The following is a 25,276-nucleotide window of genomic DNA, read 5'->3' on the forward strand; positions in this document are numbered from 1 at the left end:
AAGTGTATTTCACAAAGAAAGAAAAAGGATACTACATCATTCAACCTCACCTGGAGAATTTTTAAATTGCAGTCCATGCTTCCAACCTAATAAAAGACAACAGAACACAATTGCTTTGGTTTAAATGTCCCCCTAAAATTCATATGTTGAAACCTAATGTCCATTGTGATAGTATTAGGAGGTAAGGCCTTTTGGAGGTGCTTAGGTCATGGAGGTGAAGTCATGAATGAGATTAGTGTTTTCATAAAACAGACCCCAGAGAGATCCTTTCCCTGTCTGCAATGTGAGCATGCAATGAGGAGATACCATCTATGATCTAGGAAGTGTGTTCTCAACAAGCACTGAGTCTTCTGGTATCTTGATCTTGGACTTCCCAGATAGAACTTAAGAAATAAATGTTTGTTATTCTACCTATTTCATAGTATTTTGTATAGCAGTATGAATGGGCTGTGACAATAGTGGAAAAGCAATGTGAAATGGGGTTGGACTAACAGTTGACTCTCTTTTCTTATCCACATGTTCTCTTGGTAAATATTGTTCTTTTGGATCACAGCAACAATATTCCAAGTGAATAGTATACTGTCCTTCTTACTATTGTAAAAGTGTTATGTATTTTTCTTTTATCATTATAAGTAGGAGTGCCACAATAAAATAATGCTATTAATCACTTTTGAGATTCAATATTTCATTTTTAATAATTAAGTATACTCTACATATAATCCAAAATGAAGATCACTGGAGCACCAGTGACATCACTGAGATGGTGAGCAAACTGGAACTTCATCCACTTTTGAACCAGCAGAGGACCAACAGGGAATCCTTCAAATCCAGTGAAATAAGTCTGGATTAACAGCACTTGATTTCTAAGGGTAGCCAAGCTTCCTCTTAATAGAGTTTAAACTGTGCTGATATAATAGACAGAGAGCTACACATATCCACTAATCACAGGTGCTTTCTTTAGATTCATTCCTCCAGCCATCAAAAGGTAATAACAATCCTGACAACAATTCTGTCAACCCTCAAGACATAAGCCAGTTCTAAACAATAATGATAATAATGGCAGCTACCATTTATTGAGCAGTAAGGATGTTAGTCTGCAAAGTTGGCCACAATAAAACTTTGTGATCTCTCTCTTAAGAAGTGACTCTTCACCCTTTGAATCTGGGCTGGTCTTGTGACTTGCTTTAACAAACAGAATGTGGTCAAATGACACTGGACAGGTGTGAGATCCTAGGCCTAAAAGGTCTATTGCTTCTGCTCTTGCTCTCTAGCAAGAGAACCAAACCAGCCACCTGGAGAATAAGAGGCCACATGGAAAGAGAGAGGCAATCATCCTAGTTTTTCCAGCCATAGAAGTACAGGCCTCAGTTTCATGAGAATGGCTGTCCGACACCGTCCAACCAGCCCCAGTCAAGCCACCAGCTGACTTCAGCTACATGAATGAACCCAGACAAAACCCATATAAGAATTGTGGAGTCAACAAAAATCATGAGATCAATCATTGATAAATGATACCCTAAACATGGCTTAGAAAAGCTAAGTGTTTTATTTAGTACCTAATTGATCTCAACAACCCTGTGTGGCCAAAGACACCACAATACAAATAAAGAACTGGAAGCTCAGTAAACTTGAGCAGCTTGTTCAAGGTCACCCAGTACACTGTTGGTGGGAATGCAAACTAGTACAGCCACAATGGAGAACAGTGTGGAGATTCCTTAAAAAACTGGAAATAGAACTGCCTTATGATCCAGCAATCCCACTGCTGGGCATACACACTGAGGAAACCAGAATTGAAAGAGACACATGTACCCCAATGTTCATCGCAGCACTGTTTATAATAGCCAGGACATGGAAGCAATCTAGATGTCCATCAGCAGATGAATGGATAAGAAAGCAGTGGTACATATACACAATGGAGTATTACTCAGCCATTAAAAAGAATACATTTGAATCAGTTCTAATGAGGTGGATGAAAGTGGAGCCTATTATAGAGTGAAGTAAGCCAGAAAGAAAAACACCAATACAGTATACTAACGCATATATATGGAATTTAGAAAGATGGTAACAATAACCCTGTATGCGAGAGAGCAAAAGAGACAGTGATGTATAGAACAGTCTTTTGGACTCTGTGGGAGAGGGAGAGGGTGGGATGATTTGGGAGAATGGCATTGAAACATGTATAATATCATATAAGAAATGAATCATTAGTCCAGGTTCGATGCAGAATGCAGGATGCTTGGGGCTGGTGCACTGGGATGACCCAGAGGGATGGTACAGGGAGGGAGCTGGGAGGGGGGTTCAGGATCGGGAACACGTGTACACCCGTGGCGGATTCATGTTGATGTATGGCAAAACCAATACAATATTGTAAAGTAATTAACCTCCAATTAAAATAAATAAACTTTAAAAAAAAAATAAAGCAACAAATAAAATCAAGCTCTGTCTGGCCTCAAGAACCTATTTACATCACTTTACTATTCAGGACAATGGCCTGGAGAAGGGAATGGCAAGCCACTCCAGTATTCTTGCCTGGGAAATCCCATGGATAGAGGAGCCTGGCAGGCTACAAGTCCATGGGGTTGCAAAGAGTCAAACACAACTGAATGATGAAGCATGCACTCATGCACCCACACACACCATTCTATAAGAACATTTTAAAATATCATTCCATGACAATGTTTATGAAAGAGAAAAAGGTAAGTGATGAGGATTTTAAATCCAAGCCAGTATTATTTTTCTACATGGAATATAATACTTCAGTTTCTGGAATTGCAAAAACATAGTAATGTGCATGGGAAAAGGAGATAAATGTAAAGCACAGAAAATTTTGGACTTCCTTGGTGGTCCAGTGGTTAAGAATCTGCCTTCCAAATCAGGGAAGACAGGTTCGATCCCTGATTAGGAAGCAAAGGCTCCACATGTCTCAGGCCCATGCACCACAGTTAAAGAGCCTGTGTGCTGCAATGAAGACCCAGTGCAGCCAAAAATAAATAAATAAATATTTCTTTAAATACAGATAATTTATTTGTAATTGAATATGTATATTCATATATCAATCAACATCTTATACTCAAATAATTTTCAAGCACTTCAAAAAGTGTATAGTGCAATAATTTTTAAAATTTACACAATGCATGATACAAAGGCACTAGATTCTCCACAAAGTTACAAAAAGTCAATTCTACCAAATTTCTTTGATACATTCATGTTTAAAAAGCACTAAACATTGTGCTTCCTTAGGCACTCAAGTCACTCTGAAATTTTTGTTTCATGTCAGGCCACCACCTTCAGGATCCTTTTGCTCAGCTGAACCTGGGTCCAATCAGAGGCAAGCTAATTAATCAAAATGCCTATAGATGAGAGGTTACATTCAATTAATTATTTATTGAGCACTTACTAAAAATCTCATCGCTAGGTTCTGTGGCAGAGAGAAAGAATCTTAATATTCATCTCATATGAAGCCAAGAATGTATAATGAAAATCCACGAAGTTGTTCCCTCCCTTGAGCTTCTCTGGCCATGAGACAAAAGATCTGACAACATTATGTAGCAGCTGGAGTCATCCACCAAGAACATAATATTTTAACTGATGTACCAAAAGCATACATGAAAAACAGTCATGAAAGGAACTGTTTTGCATGAACAAATTGCTCATTGCTAGCCCTCATGGTTGTCCACCTGGTTTCCATCTCCCACACCATATTTGGTGTCCTTTAAAAATAAACACACTCATAATATATCCAAAATAACAGATAAAAATGAACATCTGCATTAAAGATAAATAGTCTAACCCTCACTGTTATTGAAAGTCCCCTTCAAAGTGTGGTGTTCAACACTTACATGTTCAGAGCTTCCTTCTCCTCTTCTGATTCAGCCTCAATGCATGTGGCTACTGATAAGCCTGCTACCATTGCCTTGGCAGCATATCCATTTGCTAAAACCCATGGTTTATATTACATTTTCTATCTGCTGGGTCTCTTACACTAATTTAGGAAATGTTTTACTTATTTGTTTATTTAATCTGTGCTGGGCAGCTTGCAGGGATCTTAGTTCCCTGTCCAGAGATCAAACCCAAGCCCATGGCATTGAAAACATCAAGTCCTAACCACTGGATCACCAGGGGATTTGGGAAAATATGTTTTAAGCAATAGATATCAGTAGCCTACAAACAGTAACAGGAAAATATTTCACAAGAGAAGACATTGATGAAAATGTGTTAGAGTTTATTTTTTAAATCTGAACCAAAGAGTTTGGGTGCCACTGAGGTTCTCTATGAAAATTTTATTTCTGCCATAGAAGATATACTGTGTTTAGTCTTACTTTCTGGATTTTTGCATATTGGAATTTATTTATGGTTAAAAACAGTAAAGATTATGCTGAGGAAGACCTAACTATAGTTTTGAAAACTATAAAAGAGTAGTGTTTTAAGGCTATAGTATGTAAATCAAATAAAATGCAAGTTTAAAACTAAAGAATTTTTGAATCCTTATCATAGGTTTCTTTGATGGAACCTGTAGCCTCATAATTGTTATCTGTTATTTATAGTCCACTTCAATCTTCCTGCGGTTTTACTTTTTTTCTTTTATCAGATTCTGTTGGTAAATGAAAAACAGAAGAGATGGAAGAGTTTTCAAAACTGAACCTAAATACTAAATAGTAGCAGATTGTAGAACACCCATATACCACAAAAGTATTCATAGCATTTAATTTCCATGCTTCAATTTGTTGGGTAGAAACTACATTTAATAGTTATCTCACAGAGATTGCTCACAATTTAGGAAGTCACCTAGGCAACTTTCCCAGGAAATACAAAGAACATGAAAGGGCCTGCACTCTCCTGGAATAGAAGCACATTTAAGACTGTCTTGGAGCACAGTGCCAGAGTCTGCATTCCTTTACCCTATAATTAATTATTGATGTTGCAATAGGGTTCTCATCTCCATAGATATTCTTTCAATTAATTTATATGTTTGTCTTATTTTCAAAGGAATTATTCTAATGAATCATTGAATTCGGAAAGTATTCAAAATGACCTCATTTTAGTTGTTTTTTATTTACAGGGACTATTACATAGCTAACTAGTAGAATACCTAGAATACTAACAGTTGTTGAACACTCATTATATACCACCTAATTATACTAAGTGGTTTTATACATGATTCATTCATTCATTCAACATATCTCTATTATCTACTATGTGCACTATTCTAGGTCTTGGAGACAACTATAAACAAAACAAAGAAACTGTTTTCAAGGAGTTTACATTCCAGTTGGAAAATAATAATCCACAGTTATAAATATAAAGCATATGTATGAAAATAAGTGCTGTGAAGGAAAATGAAGCAGAGAAGGGAGATAATGAGTGACTCTGTGTGTGCAAGCACATGTGTGTGTGAGAGAGAGAGACAGAGAAACAAAGCATCTCACCCAAATGATAAGTTAATATATGAACAAAGACCTGAAGGAGGTGAGGAATACAAAAGTGGAACTCAGTGGGATGTTTGTTAAAGAGTATTGAACAATGATTCACTGGGTTTTTCTTATGAACCACTTATTTAATTCTCACAGCAGCACTTCATGGTGGGTACTTTTATTACTCCCACTTTATAGGTAAGAGTATTAAGGCTTAAAAATGTAAAGACACTTGCTTAAGGCTACACTATAAAAGGACAAGCTAAGATTTGAACCCAGATATGCCTCATTCACAACTTGGTGCTTTTAACCATCCTGTCAAATCACCCAACTACCCATTACCAAGATTTCTACGTTCTCAATAGGATATTAGGCTAGTCAACTACAACATCATACTTGAAAAAAAAAATCAATTTGAGAGGAAGAAAGTAAATGAAGTTTGGACCAATCAAATAAATAAATGAGAAACATTCCTCTCCACTCCCCCGCTGAAGGATCTATATGGAGGCAGAGCTGACTTTATTAGGCACAAAAACCAAGGAATGGCCCAGCTGACCCTGTGGGATAGGTACTTAAATTATCTTTCAAAGCAGCATTTACAGAGCTGCCAGAGGAGGCTACCAGGTGGGCGGTGGGGGGAGGAAGAAGAAGGGGACAGGAGGGAAATTCGATGTTGGAAGTCTCCATCATCACTTCCCCTTCAGTTCACCCCTCTCTTCTTCAGCTGAATCTCAGCATCAGGTTTGGATATTTACATCTGGCTATATAATTAAGTTCTTCACAAGGTATACGTACCTGTGTGCTAAGTCACTTCGGTTGTGTCCAACTCTTTGCGACGCTATGGACTGTAGCGTGCCAGGCTCCTCTGTCCATGGGATTCTCCAGGAAAGAATACTGGAGTGGGTTGCCATGTCCTACTCCAGGGGATTGTCCCAAACCAGGGATCAAACCCATGTCTCTTACATCTTCCTGCGTTGGCAGGCAGGTTCTTTACCAATAGCGCCACCTGGGAAGCCCTCCCAAAACATAATCTACTTTAAGGCTAGTCCTACTGGGATAGGACTTCCCTGGTGGCTCAGACGGTAAAGCGTCTGTCTACAATGTGGGGGACCTAGGTTCGATCCCTGGGTTGGGAAGGTCCCCTGGAGAAGGAAATGGCAATCCACTCCAGTACTATTGCCTGGAAAATCCCATGGAAGGACTTGTAGTGTGCTTTAAGTGTGCGTGTAGAGACAGAAGGATATGCCGTAGGAAAATGGAGCCAGGAGAAGCTCTGTTCTCTAGCCACCAGAAAACTGAATAAGTGAGTTTCTGTAATAACTGAGTGATTTGAGGGAGAGTGGACATAGAATCCCAAGTAATCAAATGGAATTTACCTTATTACTGGGGATAGATGTTTTTCCTTCTGCCTCTCAAGTCCAAAGAGGGAAAGCAGGATGAGTGACTTAATTTGAAAGCTTTAAGGTCAAGGGCTCTTTCTGTTGAGTTTAGCTCATCATGTTCCCTGTAGTTAACGAAGTGTGAAACACAACTAATAGCAATACATTGTGGAATACACGACTGAAGAGTCATAGACTCCTTCCATGGGATTCCTATGGAAGGGATGGGACCCCTATCATAAAAAGGACTTTAAAAGTATCAGCTATTGAAAGCTTGCTTGCTCTCTTATCGGAGCTTCTCTGTGTGGGAGTGTTCATAAGAGAGGAGTGGGTGAGCAAGAGTGTACTGGGTACAATTTGTGTATGTGCAAGAAAAAACAGAAACTCTCAGTAAGGAAGAACATATGTTTCCGGGACTGCATCTGCGCAAAAAGGACATAGTCCCTGAAACTGTACTAAGGGGGGAAAAAAAAAAACTATTTTAAAAAGTCATTTATTTTACACAGGTCGTCTTCTCGGCACATTTCTCTCCTACTGCCTTTTGACGCCGGATCAAATAGCCCTTCTCATCTCAGATCCAGGAAATGTTTCGAACAGTCTGACAGAGCCTGACGAACCAGACAGACTACTCCCTCGGAGATCCCAGAGGCAGACCTCGGCCCAAGAACAGCACTGACCCTCCAGGGAGCAAGTGCCTGCAGGTCGGCCCCGGCAGTCAGACGGAAATCACATCCTTCTCGAGGGCTAGGCGGAGGCCGCGAGACATAGAGAGCGGGGTGCGGCCCCGGCCCGCAGGATCCGAGGTGACTCGCAGAGCGTGCACGCCCCACGGCGGACCGCGCCCCTCACCCGCTTCCTTGGGAGCAAGCAGTTCAACTCGCCAGGTGTCGGCGCGCGAGGTCCGCTGGGCCCCAGCTCCGTAGCCGACTGCTAGGCGCGCTAGAGCCACGCCCCTCTCCGGCCTGAGACCCAGCTCCGGCCTCCAGAACCCCAGCTCTCCTCAGCTCGGGCCTCTCACCGGCGCGGAGGCGGGGCCGGAGGAGGGGCTGGGGCGGTGGGGCGGGGCTTGCACTGGTGCCCGAGGCTCCGCCGCAGCTTCTCCCGCAGGTCTCGCGGCAGGCAAGCAGCTTGGTCCCCAGCTCCGGCCTCATGGCTGCTCCCGGCTCTTCGGCGGAGTGCGGCTACATCCGGACAGTCCTGGGCCAGCAGATCCTGGGGCAGCTGGACAGCTCCAGCCTGGCTTTGCCCTCCGAGGCCAAGCTGAAGCTGGCGGGGAGCAGCGGCCAGGCGGTCAAGAGCCTGCGGATCCAGGAGCAGGTGCAGCAGACCCTGGCCCGGAAGGGCCGCAGTTTCGCGGGCAACGGTAAGTGGAGCCCCGCTGCCCCCTACACCGCCCTCATCCTGCCCTTTATCTCTCCCCTAACCCCCGTTCACCCTCAGCGCCCAGTTGCTTCCTCTTGCTTCTTCCTGAGGGTGCAGGACCCAGTGTTCTGCACACCTGTTGGTTGCCGGCCCATTGTACGGCCAGTCGCGCCTCCAGACTCAGACCAGCTTACTTTGGAAAAGCACTCTTTCTTAAAATAACGTCTTACTCAGATTTATCATGTATGTATCTACGTATATTAAATGCATATACGTGTGTATATATATATTTGAAAAGAATTCAGTCCAAGATTTTCACCCCTTCCTTAACCTACTCCCCTAGGCACCCCACCCCCCACCCCAGGGGACTTCATCTGGAGGTTCCAGGAATTTGTAAACGCTTTGCAATTCTGTGCAGAAATTTGATATGATCACTTTTTTCTGGGAGAAAGCGCCCCTAGCTTTTATTAAAAATTTTAAAGGATCTGTGACCTCCATAAATATTTTTAAAAAGAAAACCTGGAAGTACTGGCTCTCCTACAACCTATAAATTGGGATTGTGGGCCTTGCCCAGATACTTCGGGGCACTCCACCCAGTGTATGGAGCGAGTGGTTTCATCGAGGAAGTGAAAGGTAGGAGACTTTGGGCTGGGGAGCCATCACACCACCCCGCGGGTTGACTAGGAGGAGGAGAAAGAAGGGGACTTTGACCCGGCCAGCAGCAGTACCCCCTGCCTTGCTTGCTGTGCCCCGCCAACGCACTCGTGAACACAGCGCTGTTATTTCCAAAAAAATTAAACTTTGGAAGTGAACAAGGTTTTGTTTTGTTTTGTTTTTTAATTATATTAGTAATTGATAGTCAAGGAAGTGGAAGGGGGAGAAGATGGCAAACCAGTTCTGAAAATTAGAAAACGTGAAATACCTTTTCTCTCTGGCTAAAAGTCATATGATCAGAGCCCCCCAGTAATTATTTTATTAGTTGTTTTAATTTTTTAATATAAAAGTATTCTAGGCTTATTGTGGAAAAGAGAAGAGGAAAGAAACAGTTAAGTTGGGTTACCAGTTGTTTTATGCAATGTTGAACTGTTTCTCTAGGAAGTTAACTTGAGAAATGACAAATGTAGAATCGATTAGGAAAAAGAAAAATGCTTGCAGATCAGATCAGAGATCTAAAATAGCAGAAACTGAGAGGCTGTATTGTTTTCCATTTGTGTAAAATAATTTTAAAGGGTCAGGCAATCAATATTTACATACTTGAAAGGTAAAGAGAAGCTGTTTAATGATTAGAGTTGATTTAATTGTATGCCTACTATGTGCCAAGAATTGGACTTTGTGGTGTGTATTCATTATGTTATTCATGTTTCCAGGGGAGGGAAAAAAAGTGCTTGTGAGGTAGGTTGCTTTACTAAGCAGTTAAGTAACACTTAATTTCCCACAGATAGTAAGTAGCAGAAAAACTCCCAAGCCTTAATTTTTAAACTACTCATCAGTTACATTGTTAAGCTTTTTGGTAATTAATACAAAGTAGGATTTTTATTAGATCCAAGCCTGTCTATGGTCCATTCCCATTTTTCCTTTAAATATAATTGATACAGTTCTGAGAGAGCAGAGACATCTCAGTGACACAGAACTGCCATAGCACATGGAAAAAAAGAACATAATTTACATTTAGGAATCTGACTAAAGACCCCAGGACAACTGAGGCCAGTTTTTGACCACTGAGATCGTTATACCCCTTTAGTTTGTGCAGGTCCAGTGCTAAACTAGAGCCAGACTAGCTGCTTCTGCATAGGGGAACACAAGGAAGGCACATGAAATATTTTTCCTACCCTTTGAGAATGGCAAGGAAGAGCAACCAGACATCAACTATTCAGTAAATACAGGGAATGAACAAAAGGAAAGGGAGCGTTGCTGAGCATCTACTATGTGCCTAACCCTGTTCAAGATTACATTTGCATTTTATTATATCCTTCAAATAGTTACATGAGATAGATACAAGGATCCATTTCACATATGAAAAGTCTGTCAGTCTCTCAACATTTATTGGATGCTTAGTCCCAAACCCACACATGATTTGTTCTCTTGAAAATGATGCATTCATGTTGTGTGGTGAATTCAAGAACTTTCTGTTGTGTCTAGTCTTCATTCAGGGCATTGTGCAGGTGCTGAACTAAACATACACTCTTTTTGCTTTCAAGCAAGGAGTTCAAAGTCTGTAGAAGGAAAATGGTCTCTAAAAAATGTGTTTATCAAATAAAAAATGGCAAGCTACCCAAAGGAAGAACAGCCTACAAATTATGGAGTTTAAAAGTATGAGTTAGACTGTTATCTGGAGGGAATTTTGGAAAGTTTTTTGGAGGAATTGGGATTTTAGGTCTCAAAAAATCAGTAAGATTGGACATAGGTAATGGGTTGAAGGAAAAGTGTTCAAGGGGGAACAGCATGAATATTACACAGTTCACAGAATTGATATGGTAGAACAAAGGGCCCTGTCATGATGCTTCTGCTGTAACTGCTTGAGTCCAACTAAGGAACAAAGCTTCTGAGACTCAAAGAGGAAATTAGCTTCAGAGGAATTTAGCATTAACATACTATGGGACAATTACCAGGGGTGGTTTGTGTATATTGTTAAAATTCTTTGAAAAAGTCTGGGGGCTTCTTAGGGTTGTGAGTGTTGTTTCAGTGTTACTGTCCTGTCTCTAAAGTTGAAACAGACAGGGGATTGTTGAAACTGTGGTGGTCTGGAAAGAATCCTGTATCAACATAAATTCCAGGAAGAAGTGACCCTAATGTTAACTGCTTTTAGCTCCAGGGCCCTGGAGAATTCTGAATTGTTGACATACCTGTAAGATTGAAGCAGCAGATAATCTACTGAAAGCAGAGATGAGATAAATATGACCGATTTGTTGATAAATACCCTGCAGGGTTCTTTAACTTGTCAGCTTCTCTCTAATGCCTTTATATAAGTGAGTGGTTTTCATTGTAAATTACTCTAACTTTTTATGTTATTTTTAAATTGTGTTGAACATTTTAAAACTGGCTGTAACTCTTGGGGGTTGGGGAGACGTAACTGAGGTCTATAGCAGCATTGTAAGATGAGTCTGTATTGTAGAAAATTTTAATTTTTTTTATAAAAGTTAGAACTCATTTATGAATTGCAAGTACATTATTATATTAGCAAAGAGAAGAATTTTAAGTGTCCATATCCTATTTATTACATTTACCTTGAAAATACGACTACTTTACTTATTATAACAGTTCCCCCTTGGGTGCCTGGGTAAGGAAGTCATGTTTTAAGTTATCATATGTAATACTTATAAACACAATGAACAATATCCTAATAAAATTTGCAACTTTGGAAATCAACCAAAGGCATGCTGTTTACTTAAACTGTTTTCCTTGCCAAGATGTTTTGAATATCTGTGATCAGAAGGATTTTGGGGGAAAGGACTGAAAATTGGCTAAAGTAGCAAAAAAGGCAATTAATAGGTATTATTGGGGCTGGGGTTGAAGGTGAGGGTTATTGGACATTGTTTAAATCCTGTGTGAATTATTTGTTGCCAAAAAAGGAATTCCAGGAATGAAGCAATTCTGGAAGCAAGGCGACTAGTCCTTTACAAAGTGGGAGAATTCTGGAGAGAAGGAAAAAAAGTTAGATGGTGGGGTGGCAGGAACATGGCCATGTTGCTGTGAATGTAAAGTATCAGTAGTGCCACCTGATTTAATGTACTTCCTTGTCTGCCTAATATATAATATAGCCTAGTGTCTAGCAGATCAATTGCAAGGATTAAAAAAAGTGTTTTTATTTTTTTCCAGAAATTCTTCCAATTATAATTAGTCAAAGGAAATAGAATGTTAACAACATGGTGATTACAAAAAAAATTAACTCCTCATCCCTAGATAATGGTGAAAACACATCTTTTATGGACAAGGTCTTGAGTGAGGGCATGAGTAGCAATGCTTCAGAGTCAATTGATATTTAACAGTGTTTGATTATAAAAGTACATTGCTCTATGTCCCAGATAAGGTATCAGAAATTACCTTAAGAGAATACAGCTGTTCACTTAGACTTTTTAAAGACTGCATTAATGTTATTTATGTCCTGTGTTAGTAAGTTCCAGTCATGAGAACAGAGGGTAGCTCACTTGAGATAGATATTCTAGGCATATGCTGTTCACCTTCTCCTAACTGTTTTGTATATCAGCTTTAAATTTTTTTCCTATGTATTAAAATAAGGCTATACATATTATCTTCAAACATTAATTTTACATTCAAATTGAATTTCTGGTCTGATCAATAGAAATTATTAAAAACTTTTTAAAAAATTTTCTGAGAGAACAAGCATATCTTTGATAATAATGAAATACAAATAACAAATATGTTGCTAAAACCTCTGGAATTTATATATCAGACTTGATTAATATTGTCTATAACAAGATCATTTGGTACTATCTCAGATGATATTCAAGAATTTTAAATTATACAATTCTGAGGTAAATGTTGGACTCCAGCTATTTTGTGCATGTACACAAATGTATGAAGACATAAATATCATACTCCTGGGAGAGTAAATAGTAAAAAGAGTGTTGCAAATGGGAATAGACAATTAGTAGAATTACAATTAATAGAATATTTAATCTTTGTATTAGAGTGAACCATCCCCTGACTTATTAGGATAAGAACAATAAGCAGAATTTCAGGTCCTCTTATAATAGAATTACTGAAAAATCTATTGTGTATCTTTTGTATAATTCCATTAATTGTGACCGGATATAGGACATAAAAACAGTTGCTCTGTTATTAAGAAAAGTGCTTAAAGATGAGCCAAGGAGCCCATTCAATATGTAGACTTAAATGAAAATGCATATTCAGAAAAAAGAACTTGAGCATTTGAAAACACAGTTTGCTGTTACCATTAAAAGAATTCACATACTTGTGTTCTTGGAATAGTCAGCTTTAGGCTTAAAAGTATTAATTGGCCAAAGCATCATAACCAAAGTTCTGCAACTCCTTGATATCCAGAAGAAAATACTACTCACTAGAAGCTTAATAAATTATTCCCACTAAATCTTTAAATCTCACTAGTATGGTCACAGGATGGTGGTGAGGAAGATCACATCGTAATTATTGTATCTTGATGACCTTTTCTTTTGAAGGAGGAATATAAATTTAAATTTTTCTTGACAGATCATAGGAACTTATTATAGAATATCAAAATATTACAGATAAATAGACACACCAAAAAGATAAGAGAATGACAGTAAATATATATTATGCAAATGTAGAATCAACCTTGCCACAATGAACATAGTCCGCTTTTCTAATGACTTAGAAAGAGTCTGCCTACATTTCGGGGAAATTTTTTTCTTCTCTCTTTATTTCCAGAATGACAGAGAAACAATAGGAAATATTTGAGCACCTTCTATCCACTCTAAGACAAAAGCGTATATGCAACTGTCATCCTCCCATTTTGGCTCCACTGTGGTGATCCACAGGAAGGATTAAATGCAGATTAAATATGTGTAACTAGGATATTTTGAATGTACAAGGAAATATTGACTGATCATCCACTAACATGTCAAGTGCTGATGTAGGACTGCCAGAAATGGTAGTAAAAGATGGATTCTATGTTAAGAAGGTAAAAATTTACTTGGAACATAAGACCTCTTCCTGCTTATACTGGCCTTACTCCAATTCATTCTCCACCTAGGTAGTAAACTTTCTAATCTCAGCGCTCCATTTCCTGATTTAAATGCCTTCAGTTTCTTGCTGTTCTCTACAGGAATGAAATTCCTTATTCAGCATGGCATTTCAAGTTCTCTGTGCTCTGATGCCTGCATCTTCTCAAACTTGGTCCTATCACCACTATTCTGGCACACAACCAAACGCCAACAATTTATCTTGCTCAGTTCCTCTCCCTACTACTACTCTGACTCCCCCTTCCCTTCTCTTGGCAGGCTTAACTCTTAAATGCCCCTCAAAACTCAGCTCAGTTTGTTCCCCTGTATAGGCAGCTTTCCCTCATCCCTCCACCTCATAGTGTCGAGTTAAAGATCCAAGTTAAAGATTTGATCACTGTGAGTCAAACAAGATGTTTCAATAGGGGAGAAACATAAAATATGCAGGGTTTTCTGAAAATACATTTGGCAGATTTGGTGGATTTAAAGAAGGGACAGAAGTTATGAATCAGCTGGGAGAGAAGAGGTTAGCACTGGCAAGTGAGAGGCAGTGGAAATATCATGATTTAAGAGTTACTACCAAAACTTGTAGAGTTTTTTAAAGGAAAAAGTTCTATAAATTCATCTATTTGACTATTAGTTGCATCATTGTGAGTATAATGTGTTATTTGTCATTGCAGTTCTAAAATTTTATGAGTAATCATTATGAGATATCTCAGCAAATGAATTGGCAGGAATGCCAAAGTATGGTGATAAATTATAGGAATTCCTATAGATTTAAAAAATTCCTATAGATTTAAAAAATTCCAGGATGTATCAACTTAGTATTTTACTAATATGCTAAATTACCAGTTTATAATCACAAATTTTATAATCACATATTATGGCTACTCAAAGTATATGATATAGATGCCTGCAGTGTAGAAGGAACTTTTAAATGTGTGTTTTGTGGTTATCTAAAGCAATAATTTGAGGAATACCTCCAAAATGTCATAAACTGATATCATAAACTACATAAAGGGACTCCTAAGATATAAGGACTTCTGGTGGCTGGTTAGTATATTAGTGGGTGATAGCCATTGATTAGTGACACAGTGGCACTTGGAGTTCAGGGCCCTTTCTGCCAGGATTGTTGGTCTGTCTCTGGCATATTCAACTTTGAAGCAGGCTGTGGTCACCACTGTACTGCCAACACTGACTCCTGGCATATTCCACTTGGTAAGAACTCATAGCCAGTACTTTCCAACTGTATACTCAATACACTGAGTTGTTCCTCATGGTTGATCATGTGAGCTTTCTTAACTGCTCATTTACAGCACCACCACATTTTGTTAACTTTTTCATAATGCAAGACATTAATAGACTCTAGTCTTCTTTAAAACAATTCTTCACCATAGTTTTTTCAACCAACAAATTACACTCATTTTCCAGCCTGAGCAAGTGCTTACCTGAGTTGTATACAGGTTTGTGGAACTGTGGTTTTCATGAATATATTTTTCTTAGAAAGTAAAAACAGAAGGTAAAAGAAATAATTTTTTTTAATGTTAACTCAGGGGAAATGAATTCTGTGTTACATGACCACACAGACAAAGAAAAGTTCTTCACTAACTCAGGAATACTGATGTATGGTTCTTAGTGAAACTGAAAGAGTTAGTCACTCAGTTGTGTCCAACTCTTTGCAATCCCATGGACTGTAGCCCACCAGGTTCCTCTGTCCATGGAATTCTCCAGACAAGAATACTGGAGTGGGTAGCCATTCCCTTCTCCAGAAGATCATTCCAACCCAGGGATTGAACCTGAGTCTGTTAATGTCTCCTGCGTTGGCAGGCAGGCTCTTTACCATCCAAGCCACCAGGGAAGTCCATTTGGTTCTTGAAGGGTCCCATTTTGTGTTTTCTTTTAGTACCTACCTTTGTTAGTAAATGATTTTAAGGAGCTTTTTAAATATGAATTGCTATACAGATTCCTTCTAATAAGTTTCAAGACGTCATGTAGTTAAATCCTTTTTAAGGTATGTGGAGAAAGAGAGATGTTGTTACCCAGAGGTTGCTATGAAAAGACCAAAGAGAAGAAGGTGATAGATTTTAGACTTCCAGAGTCTAGTCTCTTTCCATCAAAAAGCCCATTGTGAATTCACACAGTGAAGGCAACTGTTTGTGATTGAGCACAATAAATTGTAGCATTTAAATCAACACCGGTAGTGAACACATACTGATTTCTATGAGTACCTGTTTTCATGGGAATTTCTTATACTGCCATCTCTACATTCTTCTTTTAGAGCTGAATGTGAACCAAATCAGTTTTTCAACCATGCTTAGCTCTTGCCTGGAAAATCCCATGGACGGAGGGGCCTGGTAGGCTGCAGTCCATGGGGTTGCTAGGAGTCGGACATGACTTCACTTTCACTTTTCACTTTTCACTTTCATGCATTGGAGAAGGAAATGGCAACCCACTCCAGTGTTCTTTCCTGGAGAATCCCAGGGACGGGGGAGCCTGGTGGGCTGCCATCAATGGGGTCGCACAGAGTCGGACACGACTGAAGCGACTTAGCAGCAGCAGAGAGTGCTGGAGGCTTGAAAAAAAGATGCTTTTCTGAATGTGAATGCTACTCTCATCTCTCTAATAAACACAAGTTATTTAAAGGTGTTTGTTTAGCAACTGTATCACCTGTTAATGCTTGCCATAAAGGAAGCTGTGTTTGATTTTTTTTTAATGTCCCAGATACAGGTAATAGAGTCATAATTAGAGGCTTGTCAATTTAATTTCATAAATATATTGTTGTTGTTCAGTCGCTAAGTCATATCCAACTCTGCGACCCCATGAACTGCAGCACACTAGGCTATCCTGTCCTTCAACATAATAAATGTATTAGATTTATTTATCTATAATATATACAAATCAATGTATTAAATTTAACCAATTGGATATTTATATATATGTAATATATATAAGTAAATTATTAAATTAAACCAATTAGGTAATAAAGCTGGTCACAAAAGCTACAAAGTAAGAACTGATTATAGAAATTAATTTTCAGTTTTTAACTCTAAGAGTATTTCATTATCTTAGACAATACTTGCATAGATGACCAGAAACCAAGATATTTTCCCATGAACAGCTGCTTAGGGATCACATCATTCAGATTAACATTCAGAATTGAAAAGAGAGAAAATTACATTTCCTGTGAGGTCTACACCTCTGCAATCCTCTAAGCCATTTGGAATCAAAACCAACCGCCCCAACTCTCACCCTCCTACCCTGCCCCCGCAACTGCTTTGATCTGAATTGCTTCTTATTTGAGGAGGACTGAGTTCTGTAACTTCCTCCTTCATTTTCCTTAAATTGGGCTCCATAGATGTCTGCAGTGTTCTTAGAAGAAACAGTTTGGATAATGTTGCCTGAGTCGGTATTAATTTGAAATAGTGCCTATAAATCATTGCCTTTTTAGGAAAAAGCAAAAGCACATCATATGAATGACATTTAAAACCACAATAATGTCATTGTGATCATCCTCAATGGCTGGGTCAATCAAAATAACCAGAAAAAACCAAATTCAATACCTGAATAAAAACTCTTAGATACAATACAGTGTGAATTAAAGCATGCAAACCAGTTTATCCCTCTTTCTACAACAGATTAATTCATGAAAATGTGTGAAATACAAATTTTGTTATCCAAATTCTGTTTTTAAAGCCTTATCTCATTTTTGCATGTTGCTTTACAATTTTAAAAGTATTGAATATATGCTTTCTTGGGTAAATGTCTCTCACCAACTCTGTTAATAGGTGGAATTATGGGAAATAAATGTAGGTAATTTGTCAAGACACACAGAAAGTGGTAGAGTTGGGGGCCTCAGACAGATTATTTCAGTTTAAAGAAGATACCCATGTCCTTTTGTGATGTAAACAAGTCCTTTGAAATAAAGGCATGACCTAATTTTCCATGTTAGAAAATACAAATTTTTATGTTGGATTTATTTAAAGCAGTATGTACCTGTATGTATAATATGTTTTTGTTGCTTTCTTATTTCTATTTTTGGGGAAGGGCATGGCTGAGTTATATGTTCAGTAGTCATATTTTTATGTGTTTTATCCTCTGAGTGAACAGAAAATAATGACTTGCCTTAAAGAAATTTGTTTAATTCCAGCCAGTTCAAAATATCTTTAAAATCTTAGATCACAGCTGCTAATTCATTAGTCCCCTATACTGATCTCAAACTCATGACTGCCTAGGCAAATTAATGTGCATTATTTATTGTTTAAGATTGGCCTTTTAACCAGAGAAACTATCTATTGAGCCATCCTGCAGTTTGAATATCAAGAGTTAGAATTTTTCTTGCACAGGAAGAGAGTCTGTGGTTTAAAGTCTAATCTTATTTTATTAGATTACCAACTACCTGTTACCAACTACCTTGTAGTTATTTTGGGAACCAGTAAATCAGTCTCCATTCATCTGAAAACAGAAGAACTTCTTTATAAGGATTTATGTCAGCAAATAAAAAACTTACAGAGTATTTGGAGTTGTCCAGGTAAAGGTTCTAGAGGAAAGAGAATGATTGCTTTAGTTCTCATAAAAAACTGATGATAATTCCTCCAGGGTTTTGATAAATGACAATTTCAGAAGAGCCACAATGCAATCAAATAGTAGAATCAATAGTAAAGATCAGTGGAAAGGATGAACCCAGAGTTCAAACCTGATATTAAGTCTCTTTGCAATTTAAAGCAAGTAATTTAAGTTGGCTTTGAGCAAACGCCCTCTTCTAACAACACAAGAGAAGACTCTACACATGGACATCACCAGATGGTCAACACCAAAATCAGATTGATTATATTCTTTGCAGCCAAAGATGGAGAAGCTCTATACGGTCAGCAAACAAGACTGGGAGCTGACTATGTCTCACATCATGAACTCCTTATTGCAAAATTCAGACTTAAATTGACAAATGTAGGGAAAACCACTAGACCATTCAGGTATGACCTAAATCAAATCCCTTATGATTATAAAGTGGAAATGACAGATTCAAGGGATTAGATCTGATAGAGTGCCTTAAGAACTATGGATGGAGGTTTGTGACATTGTACAAGAGGCAGTGATGAAGACCATCCCCAAGAAAAAGAAATGCAAAAAGGCAAAATGGTTTTCTGAGAGAGCCTTACAAATAGCTGTGAAAAGAAGAGAAGCAAAAAGCAAAGGAGAAAAGGAAAGATATACCCATTTGAATCCAGAGTTCCAAAGAATAGCAAGGAGAGAGAAGAAGCCTTCCTCAGTGATCAATGCAAAGAAAACGAGGAAAATAATAGAATGGGAAAGACTAGAGATCTCTTCAAGAAAATTTGAGGGAACATTTCATGCAAAAATGGGCACAATAAAGGACAGAAATGGTATGGACCTAACAGAAGCAGAAGATATTAAGAAGAGGTGGCAGGAATACACAGAAGAACTATACAAAAAAGATCATCATGACCCAGATAACCACGATGGTGTGATCACTCACCTAGAGCCAAACATCCTGAAATGTGAAATCAAGTGGGCCCTAGGAAACATCACTATGAACAAAGCTAGTGGAGGTGATAGAATTCCAGTTGAGCTATTTCAAATCCTAAAAGATGATGCTATGAAAGTGCTGCACTCAATATGCCAGCAAATTTGGAAAACTCAGCAGTGGCCACAGGACTGGAAAAGGTCAGTTTTCATTCCAATCCTAAAGAAAGGCAATGCCAAAAAATGTTCAAACTACTGCACAATTGCACTCATCTCACACACTAGCCAAGTAATGCTCAAAATTCTCCAAGCCAGGCTTCAGCAGTATATGAACCATGAAATTCCAGGTGTTCAAGCTGGATTTAGAAAAAGCAGAGGAACCAGAGATCAAATTGCCAACATTCGCTGGATCATCAAAAAAGCAAGAGAGTTCCAGAAAAACATCTATTTCTGCTCTATTGACTATGCCAAAGCCTTTGACTGTATGGATCACAACAGACTGTAGAAAATTCTTCAAGAGATGGAATACCAGACCACCTGACCTGCCTCTTGAGAGATATGTATACAGGTCAAGAAGCAACAGTTAGAACTGAACATGGAACAACAGACTGGTTCCAAATTGTATATCGTCACCCTGCTTATTTAACTTACATGCAGAGTATAACATGCAAAATGATGGGCTGGATGAAGCATAAGCTGGAATCAAATTGTTGGGAGAAATATCAATAACCTCAGATATGCAGATGACACCACCCTTATGGCAGAAAGCAAAGAAGAACTAAAGAGCCTCTTTATGACAGTGAAAGAGGAGAGTGAAAAAGTTGGCTTACAACTCAACATTCAGAAAACTGAATCTAAGATCTAAACTGAATCTAAAACTAAGATCATGGCGTCCGGTCCCATCAACTCATGTCAAATAGATGGGGAAACAATGGAAATAGTGACAGACTTTATTTTGGGGTCTCCAAAATGACTGCAGATGGTGGGTTACTGCAGCCATGAAATTAAGACTCTTGCTCCTTGGAAGAAAAGTTATGACCAACCTAGACAGCATATTAAAAAGCAGAGACATTTACTTTGCCAACAAATGTCCGTCTAGTCAAAGCTATGGTTCTTCCAGTAGGCATGTACGGATGTTGTACCATAAAGAAAGCTGAGCGCCAAAGAACTGAAGCTTTTGAACTGTGATGTTGGGACTCTTGAGAGAGTCCCTTTGACTGCAAGGAGATTAAACCAGTCAATCCTAAAGGAAATCAGTCCTGAATATTCATTGGAAGGACTGATACTGAAGCTGAAACTCCAATACTTTGGCCACCTGATGCAAAGAACTGACTCATTGGAAAAGAACCTGATGCCAGGAAAGATTGAAGGTGGAAGGAGAAGGGGACGACAGAGGATGAGATGGTTGGATGGCATCACCAACTGGATGGACATGAGTTTGAGTAAGCTCCTGGAGTTGGTGATGAACAGGGAAGCCTGGCATGCTGCAATCCATGGGGTGGCAGTCAGACACAACTGAGCAACTGAACTGAATTTAAGTTTCCCTCTTTTAAAGGGATATGATAATAGCTAACTGTGTATCACAAAGTATAAAATAAAATAATTTGAGTTCCTTAAAAGTAATCTTGCAGTTTAAGGTGTTAATCTATGTTGCTTTAAAAAGCCTTACCACCCACAGCAACAATGTTGAGTTAAGAATGTAAGTCAAACATTTAGCCTCCTCTCCCAAATGGGTGGGACTCCTCCTTGCACATTACCTCCCGTGTAGTGGAGGGTGGGGTAGGGGCGAGAGAAGGAACAGTGAGACCTGAGTTGGGGACTACAGACAGCCTGAGCAGGAACCTCAGGAAGACACTGAGAGCTGAGTACTTAAGCCTCTCAACAGCTTTTGAAATGGGGTCGTACAGAAGATTCCTTTCAGTGTCCAGGTTCTAGGGTTCTTCTGACATTGAAGTTAAAAATTAAAAGGCTGCCTGACCTTGTGCTAACCCTTGAGAAGAAATCAAGCCCCTGGAAACAGCTGTCTGCCTTTGTTCAACTCCCCTGATCTTTAGGGTGATATTTACAAGCCTGTACTGTCTTCCCCAGGACCCCTTGAGGCCTGAAACATGTTTACTAGCCAGATTATTTGGCTCCAGGAAATAAAATACATGTACAAAAATAATCTGGGATGGATTCTTACATTTTTAGCTTTTTGACAACAACACTCTCCATTCCACCTCTCCCTCAAAATAACTTGTGAATATATTGTTCAGATCAGATCAGATCAGATCAGTCGCTCAGTTGTGTCCGACTCTGCGACCCCATGAATCGCAGCACGCCAGGCCTCCCTGTCCATCACCAACTCCCGGAGTTCACTGAGACTCACGTCCATCGAGTCAGTGATGCCATCCAGCCATCTCAGCCTCTGTCGTCCCCTTCTCCTCTTGCCCCAAATCCCTCCCAGCATGTTAGACTCTAACAATTTATTGGGAAAATATGTTGGTATGTTCCAGTTGTATTGGAAAGGGTCTACCTGTGTTATTTTATTACCAACATCTTTCACGAGTGTCTGAACTCGTGACTAGAAGAGTTAATTGAGTATTTTATTTTTCCTCTAATTTCTAAAAGAATGCTACGTGACAGTAATTTTGGTTAACATTAGGAAATTAGAAATTACCTAAGTTTTAGAGATATTTTATTATTTTGTTTAGTTTTTTGGCTTTTTTATTTTTATTTTTTTGTAAAGCAGTGGGAGATTACAAAAGAACTGATTAAAAAACTGGAAGCTTTTTAAGACATTTGAAGCTCAAAGAGGAGTATTTTAAGATGTGCCTCAGTTAGAGTCTGACACAACTTAGCAACTAAACAACAACAAATTTACTTGAGAGTCCCTGTAGTCCCCACAGACCTGAGCAGGAAGGGCTTGTCTCCTGTGCAGCATTTGCAGGAACAGGCTATCTGTTAAACCCCAAACTAAGAACCAGTCACCAGTTCTTTTTTGGTGTGGAAGTGGATTCCCTCGCCTGCCTAACTCTCACATTGCCTAATGCCCCAGGCCCAGAGTTGGCATTTTTCAAACTGACCCATGTTTTGTCTGACCACATTGACCCATTATATTTGTTGCCTCACCTACATTCTCTCAGGAAACTTCAGAGTTCCGGCCTTGGGTATTCCTCTTAACTTACAGAAACTGAGCTTTTATAGTATAGACCATGTAAGCCAACTGAGTGATTTCCAAATTCTTCAGCATTGTAATAAACATTTAGATTTTCGTGAAAAGCTCCTCTCTCCTTTCTTCCCTTTCCTCAAAAAAAAGTTTTAATTTTATTTTTAATTCAGCTTTTATTTTGAAGAGCTTGTGAAGGATGTTGCCAGAACTTGTGATTGATTGCCACATCCAAGGGTCATATTAACCTTGCATTGTATTGCATGCATGCTCAGTTGTGTCTGATTCTGCAACCCCATGGACTCTAGCCTGCCAGGCTCTTCCATCCATGGAACTTTCTGGCAAGAATACTGGAGTGGGTTGCCATTTCCTACTCCAGGGGATCCTCCCAACCCATGGATCGAACCCACATCTCTTGCATCTCCTGCATTAGCAGGCAGATTCTTTACCATTTCGTCACCTGGGAAGCCCCATGTTAGCCTGACACTGAAAAACACTAACATAGATCTAATACTTCTCACTGACTTTAATTACTTAAATTTAAAATATACTATTGTTATATATTCTTGCCTGGAGAATCCCATGGACAGAGGAGCCTGGCAGGCTACAGTCCATGGGGTCGCAAGAGTCGGTCACTACTTAGCGACTAAACCACCACCACCACTGATTGGCCCACTTATTTTATTATATGCTTGCTTTCAGGAAATCTTCACCGAACTAGCAGTGTTCCTGAATATGTCTACAATCTACACTTGGTTGAAAATGATTTTGCTGGTGTGCGTTCCCCTGTTACTAAAACCTATGACTTGCTCAAGGTAGGATACCAAAGAATATAACCATAGTTATTAGAATACCAAGTAAACATTTTTAAACTTCTGTGGGTTGTTTTTTAATGTGTACCATTCTCAAGTATTACCATTTCCTAAATGTATTATAAGAAGATTGGTTTTGTGTGGACATCATGGAAAACTGGAAACTTTAAACCGTATCAAATCCTGGTATGGTTTTGATGGATGGATGATTGATTACAAATAACTAGACAACCAAGTCTTGTTAAAAACAGACTTTACCCAGAAAGGAGTCGACTTCTCTGTGTGATTTAGAGAAACCAACATCTTGTGTAATAGTCCTAGGATAATTAATCTTCAACAAAGATGAAAACTGATTCATGCCTCATTTAAATTTTATTTCTCTTTTGTGCAGACAGGCACAGCCCCCACTTATGAAGGTCGCTGGGGAAGAGGAACTTCGCAGTACAGCTCCCAGAAGTCGGTGGAGGAAAGGTTCTTCAGGCAGCCTCTAAGGAGACTTGAGATTTCCCCAGACAGCAGCCCTGAGAGGGCTCAGTACGCACACAGCGAGCACCATTACAGCCAGAGAAGCCAGGCCGGCCACACCTTGCGGCACCAAGAGAGCAGGAGGTCCACGCTTCTCGTGCCACCTCGCTACGCCCGCTCAGAAATTGTAGGTTTCAGCCACTCCGGGGCGGTGGGCAGGCAGCGTCACTACGACACCTACAACAGGCGCTACCAGTACGGGTCTGTGAACGAAGCCGATTTTGACGGCGCCCCTGTCCACCCTGTAGTGCTCACCTATCCCAGGCCTGGGACCAGCCACAGCCTGGGCAACCTCCTAGAGAAGGAGAACTACGTGACTGCGGGACTCGCCGCGGGGCAGGCCAGGCCGGCGCCCATGCCGCCAGTCACGCATGGCCGGGCAGAGCGGTCGTCCTGGCATCAGAGCTCCTTCCACAGCACCCGCACACTGAGGGAAGCCGAGGCGGGCGGGAGGAGGCCGCACATGACCGTGGGCCAGGTGGCGGCAGGAGGAAGTGGGATCATACTCGCCGCCGAGAGAAGCACTTTCACCGAGGCCCAGTCTGGGTGAGTCCCCTTCTCAATCTGCAGCGCTGTCAGTGCCAGCACATTCTGTTCCCACAGCCCTCAACTGCGTGAGCTGGCGCTTCTGGGGCTGCAGAGAAAGACTTCCAGAGATAAGTGATTAAAATAATGACTTCTCAGGCAGCTGCCTAATTGACAGATTAGCCTATTTACCTCAGGGACAGGGGCCAAGCTACCTGCTTGTATGGCAGCTCTGCGGAGAAATGTGGCTTTTAGTCCATCTGTTTCAAATTAGATGATGGCTAAAGGGAGGCCTGACCCCTTGGTTATGTGAAAATCTGCTTTGAATGGAGCTAACTCCAAAGTAGACGAAGAAATGGATAATTACATGCATTTTTCTCAATCATTCCTTGAAATAAAGGAAGGAAAAAGGCAAAAATGTTTATTCTCGGTGTTAAAAGTGAACCACAAATGCTATTTTGATAACACTACCAAAAAAGGAAGAGCTAATCAGAGGCAACTAATTGCTAAATGTCTCTTTTCCTTTGATATACCTGATAATTTTATTCAATATTATTTGACTGTAGTATAAGGGATGTATCAGAGTTTTTGTTTTGTAGTACTGAATAATTAAAATACTTGAAGTTTCAAAGTCATTCCTTTGCCTCTCCTGTTTACGTTATGGCTTGACTAATCTAGTGTTTGGAACTTAACTTTCATCAAGTTTAATGCTGGAGCACAAATTTTGTAAACTGAGGAACTCACTAAGAGAAAAATTGAGAAATGGATGGATGATTGATTACATTAGTAACTACTAAAATAATGATGTATCATTATGGTAAAACATTAAATATTTGATTTTTTTTTTAACTGTGAAGTTGGTTAATGGAAATTATTACCTTTAATCATCCCTTTAAGTGAAATTGTGCAGTATACTCATTGATTAGGTGGGCACCGGTGAGAAAAGATTTTAGGG

At 39.5% G+C, this 25,276-nt stretch overlaps 1 protein-coding gene across 1 annotated transcript in view; it reads left to right on the forward strand.

Moving 5' to 3' along the window:
• The first annotated feature begins 7,857 nt into the window (after positions 1 to 7,857).
• Positions 7,858 to 25,276, forward strand: part of PKP2 (plakophilin 2) — an 80,181-nt gene continuing 62,762 nt past the window's right edge. The window contains exons 1-3 of the mRNA XM_061417421.1: positions 7,858 to 8,153; positions 23,162 to 23,274; positions 23,663 to 24,342. Of these exons, the coding sequence (XP_061273405.1) occupies positions 7,940 to 8,153; positions 23,162 to 23,274; positions 23,663 to 24,342 (1,007 nt within the window). The 5' untranslated portion in view covers positions 7,858 to 7,939. The remainder of the gene's footprint in view (positions 8,154 to 23,161; positions 23,275 to 23,662; positions 24,343 to 25,276) is intronic.

The sequence above is a fragment of the Bos javanicus genome, chromosome 5 (assembly GCF_032452875.1).
Source record: "Bos javanicus breed banteng chromosome 5, ARS-OSU_banteng_1.0, whole genome shotgun sequence".
In the NCBI taxonomy this organism is placed as follows: domain Eukaryota; kingdom Metazoa; phylum Chordata; class Mammalia; order Artiodactyla; family Bovidae; genus Bos; species Bos javanicus.